Source organism: Rhea pennata, chromosome 11 (assembly GCF_028389875.1).
Source record: "Rhea pennata isolate bPtePen1 chromosome 11, bPtePen1.pri, whole genome shotgun sequence".
Taxonomy (NCBI): Eukaryota; Metazoa; Chordata; class Aves; order Rheiformes; family Rheidae; genus Rhea; species Rhea pennata.
The window spans coordinates 23,834,430-23,846,856 of NC_084673.1; the positions used below are offsets into that span (position 1 = coordinate 23,834,430).

At 56.5% G+C, this 12,427-nt stretch overlaps 1 protein-coding gene across 1 annotated transcript; it reads left to right on the forward strand.

Moving 5' to 3' along the window:
* The first annotated feature begins 3,589 nt into the window (after positions 1-3,589).
* UTP14A (UTP14A small subunit processome component) lies at positions 3,590-9,565 on the forward strand. Its single transcript, XM_062584468.1, has 14 exons — positions 3,590-3,673; positions 3,941-4,014; positions 4,273-4,337; positions 4,526-4,668; positions 4,858-5,013; positions 6,013-6,132; positions 6,225-6,319; positions 6,580-6,703; positions 6,793-6,870; positions 6,968-7,325; positions 7,483-7,856; positions 7,931-8,118; positions 8,191-8,290; positions 8,684-9,565. Exons 1-14 carry the CDS (start codon positions 3,617-3,619, stop codon positions 8,960-8,962), a joined length of 2,211 nt encoding a protein of 736 aa, XP_062440452.1. The 5' UTR covers positions 3,590-3,616; the 3' UTR covers positions 8,963-9,565.
* Positions 9,566-12,427: the final 2,862 nt, after the last annotated feature.

A 12,427-nucleotide genomic window follows, 5' to 3' on the forward strand; every position in this document is an offset into this window, starting at 1 on the left:
GCAAGGGGCGGCCGCAGTGTGCGGGGCGACAGGCTCAGGACAGCCGCAATAGGGGATGGCCACGCGGCCAACCTGACCTGCGTCTACCGGAAAGCAAAGCTTGTCCGTGCTGCCAGTGGCCAGCGGGGTTTACTGCGGGAGGCTGGGCCATCTTTTGGGGTAGCCACGGGACAAAAGTGTCCCTGCTTGAACCTCGGGAGGGTTCAAGCGTTGGACGGGTGCTGCAAGGGGCTCTACGCCGGCTCAGCCCCACCTGTGAAGGAGGAGGCAGCGCCGGGCTCTGCTCTTCCCACCCAGCTTTCTCAACTCCACCTGCTGAATTTGGAACTTAAAAACCCGCATGCCTAACTCAGAGCCTGCGGTTTTCATCTCGCGTCGGTAATGAATTCCCCAATAGGTATCCTCACCTTTCCACACCACTCCCTATTTTGCCTTTGCAGTGCGTGTGTCATGCAATCAGCCATTTCCTAACAAATCCCCACCCTGAGATTGTCCAAAAATTTAAAATGAAGTTGTGCTTGCCAAACGCCCGTCCCCCGTTTCCCTCGTGCCTGTTACCCGTGGAGTACCGAGAATCGGTACTCCATATCCAGAACAAATCCTCAGCTTCCCCAAGGTTATTTTCTTAAATTCCTGGTTTCCTGCAGCCATGCCTCATTCCTGCAAGCCACATCCTTTTCCTTCTCCCCGCAGGGCAGGAGGTACCCAGAGGAGGAACTTAACAAGCACATTACAGGCATTAACAGTTTTGTGCTCCTTGGGGACGAGAACAGCCCCAGAGTTTTCATTCCAAGCATTCCCAAGGACAAGCCAGAGGAAGAGCTGCTCAGCAGACCCTGCTTACACTGGAGATCCCAAACTTCCCAGAAAATGGGGCTGTCCCCAGAGTGCGACCACAGTCCAGGCAATCAGGCTCCCCAGGTGATGCCCTGGCTGCACTGATGGGCTGAAAGGCCCCCAACACTGTGTGTTGCCCTGACATGCATCAAGTTGAGAAATGTTGAAGGGAGAAGGAAATGGTGGGAGAACATTTTTTTCCTAAGAGTGTGGGGGGGAACTCTATGCAAAAATAAAATGCAGCTGCCTGCAATCATGTAAGTAAAAAAAATGCAGTGTTTGACTCTGCTGGGTATTTGTGTGGTCTGCCTAGCGCTTGTCTTAAGGTGGGGAGAGGGAGTTATTTCACATTAACTTCTGCTTTTTCTCATTAACCCCTGCAGGGCACTGTGTTTCCGATGAGCTGCCTGGCTGATGGTGTGAGGTTCAGTCTGGGGTGTGCAAGGGGAGTGTTAGTGCCTGTGGGTGCAATTTCGGCAGATCCCTGAGTGGGGGCAGCTTGCTGCTGCGTAGCCACAATGCCGCTTGCCACAGCATTGCCCGCTGCTGGCACAGCACATCCTAGCATTACCCCACAGCTGCCCCAAAATACTGCCTTTGGGAGTGTTTGGCCTCCCCTGAAGCCTTGCCCAAGATCTGACCGTGAGCCTGAGCATTGCTGAACCCCACCTGTTCCCCTTTTCTTTTCCGTTTCCTTACAGCACGCAGGCCAAAACACCCCTTCTCCTCTGCAGTGCCGCTCAACAGCAACGTGGCGACTGCATTGGGGTTCATGGTAGAACGAAAAGACATAAAAATGCTTCACTTTGAGGCTCCATAAAAGCCAGGAGCCTCCAGGCTGTTCGTGTCCTCCACCCTCTCCCTGCATGTGACTGCCTTCACGTCTGTGGTTCAGCACGGCACATTAAATCTTGCACCCACCAATTGCAGCGTTCAGCGAGATGGATGGACCCTGGCACTGCATCCAGCACTGCAGCAGGCTCGGGCTGCCAGTTCGTATGGGGCGGTGATGCCTCCAGCCAGGGGACACCTTGTCCCCCTGCTCCTCTGCCTGGCCCTGCAGATCATCTGAGCTCAGTGCTACAGGCAAATGCCGGACACGGCAGAGGGAACAGCATTCCAAAACTGAGGGAAAAAAAATGAACTTTTTATCACCGTTGTCATGGAGACTGAAATAGATACAGGAACAGTTTGGTATTTTTCTCCTTTCTCCAGTCCCTGCCCTGGAAGGTCTTTCATGCCAAGGGCATGCAAACCCTCTGTGACCTCCTTTGCGCCGCCAAATTTTCTGCCCGATGTCCCCACTATAGCACGTGTCACCATGCCAACAGCCCCAGGAGCCGCTCTGCTCGTGCCTGCTGCCTGGCAGCGATTTTGGGCAACGCCTCAATGCCTGCGGACCCGCAGGTTTCCACCCGCCGTGTGCGGTCTTGCATCACTGCAACCCACTCCCCCAAGCTCGAGGAAAAGGATTTCCACCACATCGTGGATTTCCATGTCTCCAGCCACTGCGACGGGCCCTTTCCCACCAGCCAGCACAGGTGACCGGAGAGCTGAAATGGGGCTGCTCTGGGGAAAGCTCAGTCAAACAAGCGCTCTTGTGTGGACTCCCCAGCAGTGGGGGGTGCAGAAGGAGCTTGAGGGTCTCCAGCCCAAGCTCCCACCATACCCACTGCCAGCTCTGGATGGCCAGCATCACCGTTTCTGGTGATGCTGGCCAGGGCTGGTGCTTCTGCCTCGACGGGCTCCATGGCATGGGTGCTGGCCCCATTAACTGGTATGAGCAAAGCAGGAGAGATAGTGGGGTGCTGGGCCATCCTTCCACCCCCACAGGGTTCTGCAAACTCTGTCATCTCCCCTGAAGAGGACCCCGTTGCTCTGCTCTCTTGGGTCACCCCAAAGCATGCATGTCAGCTGTCACCCTTACTAGCTTTACAAGTTGAAGAGGTAAGTGTCTGCTAAAATTCCCTCCCACTGAGTGCCATGAAAGTCACGCTCCAGGGAATAATCCATCAGCAATCATGCAGACTCTAAAAAGCATGCTTTAGGCCAGGCTGAGTCTTTTATTTTTCATCTCCCAAGAGCCCGAAAGGAACTGTGTCCCGTGCGGGCAGGATGGCTCCTTGTGGTGCCACCAAGCAGCAGGAAACAAATGCAAGTTTAAACAAGTTGCGCAGCCCTGAGGGAGCAGGCGTGAAATGCGCAGGACGTGCTCTGGCTCTGGTCCTTTCTGCCCGCGAGAGGAGGAAACTAAACTTTTTGGCAGCTTTTAAAGCAGATCCCGATGCTCAGGCACCTTAGCCCCAAAGGCCTCAGGTGCTCCTGCTCCCCGGCAGGCTCCCCAGCCCCTCTCAGCCGGCAGAGCCCAGCTCCCGAAGAACACAGCCCCCCAAGCCCGCCGCCGCCTCGGCGGCTTCCGGAGCTGCAAAGCCTCGAAGCGCAACGTGCACGGAAGGCACCCGCCGCCGCCGCCGCCGCCGCGGGAGCGCGCCTGCGCGCCAGACACCACCCCCCCCCGGCCGCCGCGGGAGCGCGCCTGCGCGCCGTACTCCACCCCACCCCCGGCCGCCCCGCCCCGGCGCGGCTCGCTCCGCCCCCTCACCGCTCTCCGGGCCCCGCTGCCACGGCAACGGGTGGCGTCACGCGCAGCGGGGCGGGACGGGAGGAAGCGCGGTGGGTTGTTGCGACAGCCGCAGCAGCCTGTGCGGCAGCGGCGGGCTTTACGGCGGGCCGTGCGGCAGTGGCGGCGGGCTTTACGGCGGGGCTCTCGTGGGGCGCCATGGTGGAGGAGGACTGGCTTGGCGTCGAGGCGGCCGTGAGCGCCAGCGAGGATGAGGTGAGGCGAAGGGACCGGGCTGCTTCCACGGAGGCTCCCCAGCGGCTAGCCAGCGCCGTGTGCCCCAGAGCGGCCGCGGCGGAGGGTGGGCGGCCTGGCCGGGGGCGAGGACGCAAGCCGGCGGGGAGGCCGTTCGGTCAGTGTGCGCTGGGGAGCAGCGCTGGGCCTCGGGGCGGCCGGCTGGGGCCGTGGCCCCATCTGCATGGCCGCCCGCGAGGGCGTTGCTCTGCAGGCCTGACCTCCTTGTAACTATGTCTGCTGTGCTAGGGGGCGGAGGAGGATGACGAACGACGGCATCAGCGGCTCCTGGAGGCAGTTAGCTCCCTCTCCGGACAGAAGCGGTGAGTTTTGGGGTGTCTGAAGGACTCTTCTCAGCGGCTTGGCCCTGGGGCTTCTCCTAGAGCCAAGCTGTGTTTCCTCGCTATTGAGCTTGTAAGGCTGCACAGAATTACTTTGAAAGAGGGGAGAAGAAAAGGCTCTTAATTCCTTCTTCTCTTGGTATTGTCTCCTTTGCCACTACCACAGTGACAGGAAGGAGGAGAAGCATATAGGGGGTACGCAAATAGCCTTTTAATTTATTTGTTTGCTTTCTGTTGCAGGCGGAAGCTGGTAGAGCGTACAGAGGCAAGCGTGCAGGTATCCGAGTTCAACGTCAGCTGCAAAGGTGAGATATCTCTGGGAAGGCCTGCAGAGCTCCTGCTGTCAAACTGGGTCGTTGTTTCACCAGCTCAAGGTCGACAGCTTGGAGTTTGCTGTGTCTGCGCTGGATCAGTGGGCTGCATACAGCTACAGCCCATGGTGCCACTTGGCTCAGCACTGCTGAGCCATGTTGACATGCTGGACTTTGTCTAGGCACTGGGGAGAAGCTGGTTCTGTCTGAGCTCCTGCAGCCTATCAAGGCCAAATCTGTGCTGAGCAGTGTGAAGAAAGAGCTGAACAGAGTGAAGCAGAAAAAGGCAGTAGAGCTACCACTCAGCAAAGAGGAGGCAGAGCGGGTAAGTGGGCGTGTGCAGGCTGCCAGGCAGCAGAGGGAGTGGTGAGGGAGGAAGCTCTGGCCTTAAGGGGCCGTAGGGATGAGCCCATGAGTGCATCTCTACTCTGTAATGCTGACTGGCTTTTCTTGTTCTTCAAGTCAGGTGCTTTTCTCTACTCATAGTTTTCTTTTTTTGTCCCTGTTACTGCAGGTCGTGAGAGAAGCTGCCTATGTTAGGACCTCTAAAGATATTGGCAAATGGCAACAGGTGGTTTTACAGAACCGACGAGCAGAGCAGCTGGTTTTTCCCATGAAGCAGGAGGTTGTGGCAGTTGCACCCCTGGAGCAAGTGGTTTCGGCTTGGAAGGTGGGTGCTGTTGTGTGTCTGCTGGCAGTATGTAGTTGTCATAGGGCTTTCTGAAGGGTCTGCTAGGAGGAGCTTGATTTCTGGCTTTGCTGGATGGGGTCACATAGGTCTGAGAGACAGCTGATCTGTAGCTGAGGGTCTAGTCAGGTCCAGGCAGCTACATACTGAGCTTGGGAGCATTAAAAGGGAAGTTCTTCCTGTTCTGCATATGTAGCAGATGTGCAGCCCCTATCTGAGGGAGGCCAGGCTAGGCAGGGAGTATGCAGATGGTTCAGAGCCCGCTCTATGCCCTGTTGGGCAAAGACCTGTCTCCTCTTTTTAGTGTTTTTTTGCCTGAGGCACAGGGGAGAAATTTGATGTTTCCTAATTTCTCCACTGAGCTAGATGCCCTGTGAGTAGCCACTTGTGCTGAGGGTAGAGAGGGTTTTTGTTCTACCAAATTCTACACCACATCTATTTGTATATTTTTTCCCTGTGAAAGAATAATGCTTTTGGCTTTGAACGTGCCTTCTCCTGCAGATTGTGTGATTTGGCAGGAAAGACACTTTCATTCCTGGTGAGTTTTCCTAGGTATCCTTAGGTGGATAGGTGGGAGCTCAGGTGGGACGTGGACCTCACTGATTTCCCAACCTCACAAGCACTCACCTTGATCTGGTGCCAGAGACTGCCTTTCAGGTCCAAAGCTCCCTTGCTGTTTCAGTTGGATGTGGCATCACCTGCTTTTCCTTCTGAGCACCCATTATGCTTTTTTCCCAGAAACAAGGGTAGGAGGGATGTCCTTTGTGTGGGCTGGTACCTTGGCAACCCTCTTGCTGTGTTGTGTGGGACTGTGAGGGGGACTGTGAATGCGACCCCAGGGAGGAGGGGACCTTGCTTGTCTATGCTCTCCAGTGGACCTGCTCAAGGACATTGGGAAGGGTGGAGGGAGTGGGGTAGGTGCTGGATCATGCAGTTCTTTCCTCGTCATGGTCTTGCTGCCTGTTCTGTCCCCCACAACAGCCCCGGACTCCTCTGGAGCAGGAGATCTTTGGGCTGCTCCACAAAACGCAGCAGCCCATCACAGACCCGCTGCTGACACCACAGGAGAAAGCCTCGCTGCAGGCGATGAGCCTGGAGGAGGTTAGTGCTTTCTTTCACACTCTCACCCTACCTCTGGAGGCTCTGGAGGTCAGGCTCCTTGGAGCTTGACCTTGCTGTTTGTTCCCTGGCAGGCTCGACAGCGGCGAGCAGAGCTGCAGAAGGCTCGGGTCCTGCAGTCATACTATGAAGCCAAGGCTCGTCGAGAGAAGAAGATCAAGAGCAAGAAGTAAGGCTTTCCCGTTGCCATACTTTGTGCATTTTGGGAGGGTTGGAGCCAGCCATGTCTGGTGGCAGTGGATTGGTGAGATGTGGAGGAAGGCCTCTGGGGTCTGTGACACATCAGACAACAGTTTGAAATACTGCTGGGAAACTGTGCTGCCACCTGCACAAAACAGTGCCGCCTGCCTCAGAGGATGTCTGTGCGCTTGTGCATCTGCCCAGAACCGTTAAGTTCTCACTTGCTGGCTCTTTGCTCTTGCGCTGCAGGTACCATCGAGTACTGAAAAAGAGCAAGAAACGCAAGGCCTTGAAAGAATTTGAGCTGCTGCGGAAGTCAGATCCTGAGGCTGCCTTGGCAAAGCTGGAAGAACTGGAGCAACTCAGGATGGAGGTGCTGGTTCTGCTCTGCTCCCCTGTCCTTTAGGACCTCTCTGCCCCCAAGGACACTCTTCCTGATGCTTCTCCCTTTTTGTCTCCCAGGAGCGGATGAGCCTTAAGCACCAGAACAAGGGGAAATGGGCCCGCTCCAGGGCCATTATCGCTAAGTATGATCTGGAGGTGAGACACGGAGTGGGGAAGGGCGAGATGCCTGGGGTGGCACGAAGCTGGGCCATGTTGTTTCTGGCCTGTTAAAAACATTTCAGTCCCCTTCTAGGCCCGCAAGGCCATGCAAGAGCAGTTGGCCAAGAATAAGGAGCTGATGCAGAAAGTGCAGGTGGAGCTGCCTGAGGAGGAGCCAGGCGATGTGCTTGCAGAGGACCTCGTGCCAGACTCTGTCCCTGCTGTCCGCGTGGATGCCAGCGCAGCTAATCCCTGGATGCTGGGCAAGCCCAGCAGCCCAGCCAAGGAGCCTGAGGTGCAGGAGGACCTTGGAGATGTTACAGAGCCTGCTGCTGCAGAGAGCAAGGAGGAGATGTCAGAGGAGGAGATGTCAGAGGAGGAGGCCTTGCTACAGGACTTTGAGCAGAAACGGCACGTGCGGCAACAGCAGGCAGCGAGCCCTAAGCTGCAAGGTGAGGAGCTCGTAGCCTAGAGTACTGTGGCCTTGTGTGCCACAAGGCTCAGCAAAGTGGGAGCTGTGGGGCCTGTATCTTTACACAGTTGTTCTCCTCCCTCCCTCACTCCCTGCTCATGGTCTGATCATTTCTCACCCTTTGCCTCCATCCATAGGTGCTGATAAGACAGAGGTGGTATCTGAGCTGCCAGAGGATATCTCCGTCGACCCCATCTGCACCAAAGAGCAGATGAGCATGAGGATCAAGCAGGTGCAGGACAAGGTCTTACTGTTAGAGCAGCCAAGACGTTTGCAGACAATGGAGGATATCGAGGCTTTGGCTTTGGAGGAGTGTGCAGAAGACCAAGAAATACCAGTGGCCACAGGAACAGGGAAGAGAGTGCACCAGCAGGAGGAAGGCAGAGCTGAGGATAGGCAAGCCAAGAAACCAAAAGTCAAGAAGAAGAGGATCATCAGTTTGCAGGCCGTGCTAGCTGGAAAGTCCCAGGAGATCCAGTGCCCCAGCCTGCCCGTGGCCGTGGAGGAGGAGGTGAGCAGCGCAGGCCTGTCCCACTGGGGCCCAGAGCAGGGCTGGCTGCAGAGCACTGACCTTTCTGTTCACAGGAGGGTGGCATCGACCAGAGAGGAGTGATCACAGAGGCCTTTGCCGGGGACGACGTGGTCGCTGACTTTCGCCAGGAGAAGCGTAAGGCAGAGCAGGCTGGGAAGCCACAGCCAGTGAACTTGGTGCTGCCAGGCTGGGGCGAGTGGGGAGGCACAGGACTAAGGCCCAGCAAAAAGAAAATGAAACGGTGAGTGTGGGAGAGGCATGGCAAAGTGTCTCAACCCAGTGCCAGGGCCTGACATCTTTGCTTGTCCGGCAGGTTCCTGCTCAAGCCACCTCCAGCACCTCCCAGAAAAGACCAACAATTGCCCCACGTCATCATCAGTGAGCAGCGCAACATCCACGCAGCAGCACATCAGGTGGGGTGGGATGGCGTGTGGCTGCAGGGGGCAGCAGCAGTGAGCACTGTGGCCGCAGCACCCAGGCAGGCCCTGTGTCTGGGCTTCGTGAATCCCTTCTTGTAGAAGGGCTGTGCCGAGTTTTCAGCTTTGACAATCCAAAAGCCAGCAGCAGGATAGTGGAGGAAGGAATTTACATCACCATTCCTATGACTTATTTCTGCTGCTGTGCTAAGCATTCTGGGGCCTGCTAGAGATCAGAGATGAGGGGTCTGGAGCAGGGCAGGAGACTGGGCACACAGTGTGAAGTGGTTGTGGACCAGTGGGAATCCCTGCCCACGTGGCATGAAAGCAACCCCCAGGGCACTAGGCCAGGCAGCTGCATCTTAGCCAAGCCGTGCTCTCTCCCCACAGGTCAGCGAGCTGCCTTTTCCCTTTGAGAAGCACCAGCAGTTTGAGCAGAGCATCCGGACACCTGTGGGCCCCACATGGAACACACAGCGTGCATTCCAGAAGCTGACTGCCCCACGCATTGTCACTCGAGCAGGCCACATCATCCAGCCCATCTCCGCTGAGAATGTCCCCTCTCTGGCCACAGCAGCCAGCAGCAGAGCCAAGGCAGCACTCGAGCTTGTGCCCAAGCAGAGAGAACAACTCTCTCGGCCCCTTCACCCGCATAAGAGAGCCCGATAGCTCTGTGCTCTTGTGGCTGCTGTGTGGACTGGCCTGTGTGCCTGCTAGGGGAGCAGAGCAAGGGGCTGGTGCAGTGACAGGGCTGTTGCTGTGCTGCAGCGAGGTTCGCTGTCACGTCCATTATTCACTAACACTTCCTCTGTAATAAGATGCCTTGTCAGTGCAGTGTGCATTGCTCCCCTGCCAGCGCCCTTGGGCCAGGACCACAGGTGCCTTGCTTCTGTTTCAGTCCCTCCTACCTGTGCTCAGGGACCTACACGGGGCAGGAAGAGTGAGATGGGTGAGTGGTACTGATGCAATGAGAACTCGCTTCATGTCAAGCCCATGAGGTACAGCTTGTGGCTGGAAGTGCATAAAGGAGATGGAGCAGGCACAAGTGCCCTGCCAGTACAGGGCTGGATTCACCCTGCCCCTCGTTCCTCTGTTTTTCAGAGCCCAGTTTTATATGTATTTTTTTTAATCTTGTTTCAATTGGCTTTCCTACTGCCTGCTCTGCTAAGCCTGTCCTCAGCAGAGTCTGGCCATGTTGGACCACACCTCATGCCCTCCTGCTGCTCAAAAGTGACTTCTGGCTGTCTCTAATAAACCTGGTTAAGTGGAAAACTGTGGTTTCCAAGGTCATGCTACTGTTCTATGCATGTTGGGAGCTGGCTCTGCCCCCAAAGCAGCCATCCTGCCCTCCTCCTGCCCATCTCTGTCTTCCTGTGGCAGAGCCTAGCCTCCCTCCTGTATCTGCACTGCTGTTCTTGTCAGCTTCTGTCCTCAGAGGATGGTGAATGTGATGTTTGATGCAACTCCCTCCTGAGCACAGGTGCCACCAGGCTGGCAAGGGGAAGTGCTGGAGAGAGACAGTGAAACAGGAGCAGGCACGGAGACCTGCAGGTCTCTCCCCCCTCTTCCCACATGTGCTGTGTTCATGTCAACTGGAGAAACACTCCATCTCGGGCGAAGGAGGGACTTCAGGAGCTGGAGCCAGAGCTGTTTCTGTTCCCAAGAAACATGTCCCTCACGCTGAGGATGCCTCCCCCCATGTTGGCACCACGACATGCCTGGGGAAACAGCCAGGCTGGCTGCCTGGGGAATTTGGGGCTAGAGCTGCTGTGCTGGGTGAGCTGCAGTGCAGGCTTTCTCTCCTGCAGCTGGGCTCTGCTGTGGGGCCAGGGGTAGGACTCTCACACAGGTGGGATGCCGGGTGAGAGCTGCCAGCCCTGTGACACCCTTGGCCCCACGGTTTCTGTTGTTCTCGCTGCTGCAAACACATCGGGCTCTTCCGCTCTGCTCAGCAGCATCCTCCCCTCTCAGCGTGGAGGAGGATCAAGCTGCTACGGACTAGTAGGAGAGTTGGGTCTGCCCGTAGCCCAGGCTGTGTGCTTGCTAGGGCTGCAGGGACCTGACTGGGGAATTGCTGGCCCTGCGTGGTAGCATGTCCCCTTGCAGTGGGGGCACCATTGCATTGCATGAATTAACCCAGCGCTGAAAAAACGAAAGGAAGTAGTTTCCACGCTGTGATACTGAAGAGCCCTGCACTGGGCTGGTGGCCTCAGCTCAAACACCAGCTTCCCCCTGGCTCGGCCACCCTAAATCACCATGGAAAACCTCTGCTCCTGGCCTCAGGTGACATCACCGGGAGAGGAATGAGGTAGGGGGAGTTTCTTGTTTGCTGTAGTAAAAGCTGAAGCACCCCACAGCCCAGGGAAGGCAGTGCCCAGCACAGCGGTGTGCATGGTCTGGCTCTGCATGCCAACCAGCCGCCCCTGAGGATCCTCGCTGGTGCCAGCAGCCGGCGTGGCACAGCTCGCTGGGGCTGGGCAGAGCATGGTGCCAGCAGCACTCAACGCGCTGCCCTAGCTCACTCTCTGCCTTGCCATCTGCTTTACTGGGCCAGCTGTCCTGCTTTCCAGCGACCCAGGCTGGAGGGCTAGGGGTCTCTTTGGCCCTGTTGTCCCCTAGCACTTCCCCAGCTGCAGAACCTGACCGGACAGTGCGCCTAGCGTCCACTGACGCAGCGAGCAGGACCATCCGGGTACAGGGCAGAGATCACCTTCACGCAGCTTGTGCAGTTGTACATGAGTACTGGCAGCAATGTGATGTCAGGAATGAGACACTGGGTGACATTTCAGGGCCTGGATGGACCCTCAGGTGGCCCAGGGGGCTCTAGGTTGGCAGAATGTGAACCATCAGCCCTGGGTATAGAGCTCATTCACCTGGCCAATCCCTGCTGTTCCAAGCTGGGGCTCTGTCCCTCTGCTGGCAGTGCCAACTCTCCAGGCGGTGACCTCATGCCCACCTCATTCCCAGCCCTGGCATTAGCAGGATGTCTCAGGGCCCTGAGCGCCACTCCCAGAGCTGGGCCAGCAACCTCAGCTTGAAGGCTCGGGTGGGAAGGGCCCACAGGAGGCTTTGAGACCAGACCCTGCTCAGAGCAGAATCCTCAAGGCTGTCTCCAGCCAACATTTGTCTCTAAAGATGAAGAATCTCCCGCCTCTCTGTCCTCCATCTCAATATTTTACCAGCCTCATGATGAAGAATTTTTCCTTATATCTAGTGGAACCATCTTCTGCTCTAATTTGTGCCACTTGCCTCACACTGTGATGCTGTGCAACTCCGAGGAAAGTGACCAAGGCCCAACAAGTCTGTTTCCTGCGCTGGCCCTGCCACAAGCTCAGCTGGGCTCTCCGCATCTTCCCCACAGCAGCAGGGATGCTTCCCATTGGGGCTGAGGCAGCAGTGGAAACACAGGGCACCAGAGCAATACATTCCTGGGGCACCGATCTTGGAGAGGACCAGGTAGCTTTGAGGCTCTCCTGAGCCATGACCACTTGAAGCAACTATCAAGACCTGGCCACATGCTGCCCCCTGGTTTGAAGGCTGACTCATGCTGAATTTTTGATGGTGAATCCTGCGTTGTGAGCATGGATGATATATGGACAGCGTTGAGAGAGAATAGCTTCAAGCTGCAGTGCTGGATGTGCCTGTTTCTGCAAGTAAGGGCACTGCTGGTCCAGGCTGGGCTTGAACTGGGGCTTCTAGGATCCAGAAATGCTTCAAAAATATATGCTGAATGTACCCACATGAGCAGCTGGGCATGAGTTACATCTGGAAGCCAGCTGCAGTGGACTCCCTAGACCTGCCAGGAAAGGTCAGCATAGAGCACATGGTCATTGCCATGTGCTAACCAAATCAAACCACATGAACTCTTCCCTGCTGCAGCACTAGCTAAGGGTGTCAACAGCGGAGAGATTTGGAGAGCTTTCCTGGGAACAGGACATTGTTTAGGCAAATGGGACTGCCCTTTCATTGGGCAGTGGATGGTTTGTTCCCCTCAAGCTGAGTGGAGAGAAGGAAGCAAAATCCAATGGAGGATGGTGGAGAGATTATTTCTTCTCTCGGGCCATTTGGCAAGACTGGGGCAACTCATCCATTGGACCCAGGCCATCACTCAGCAGGAGCACTGCATGGGGCCTG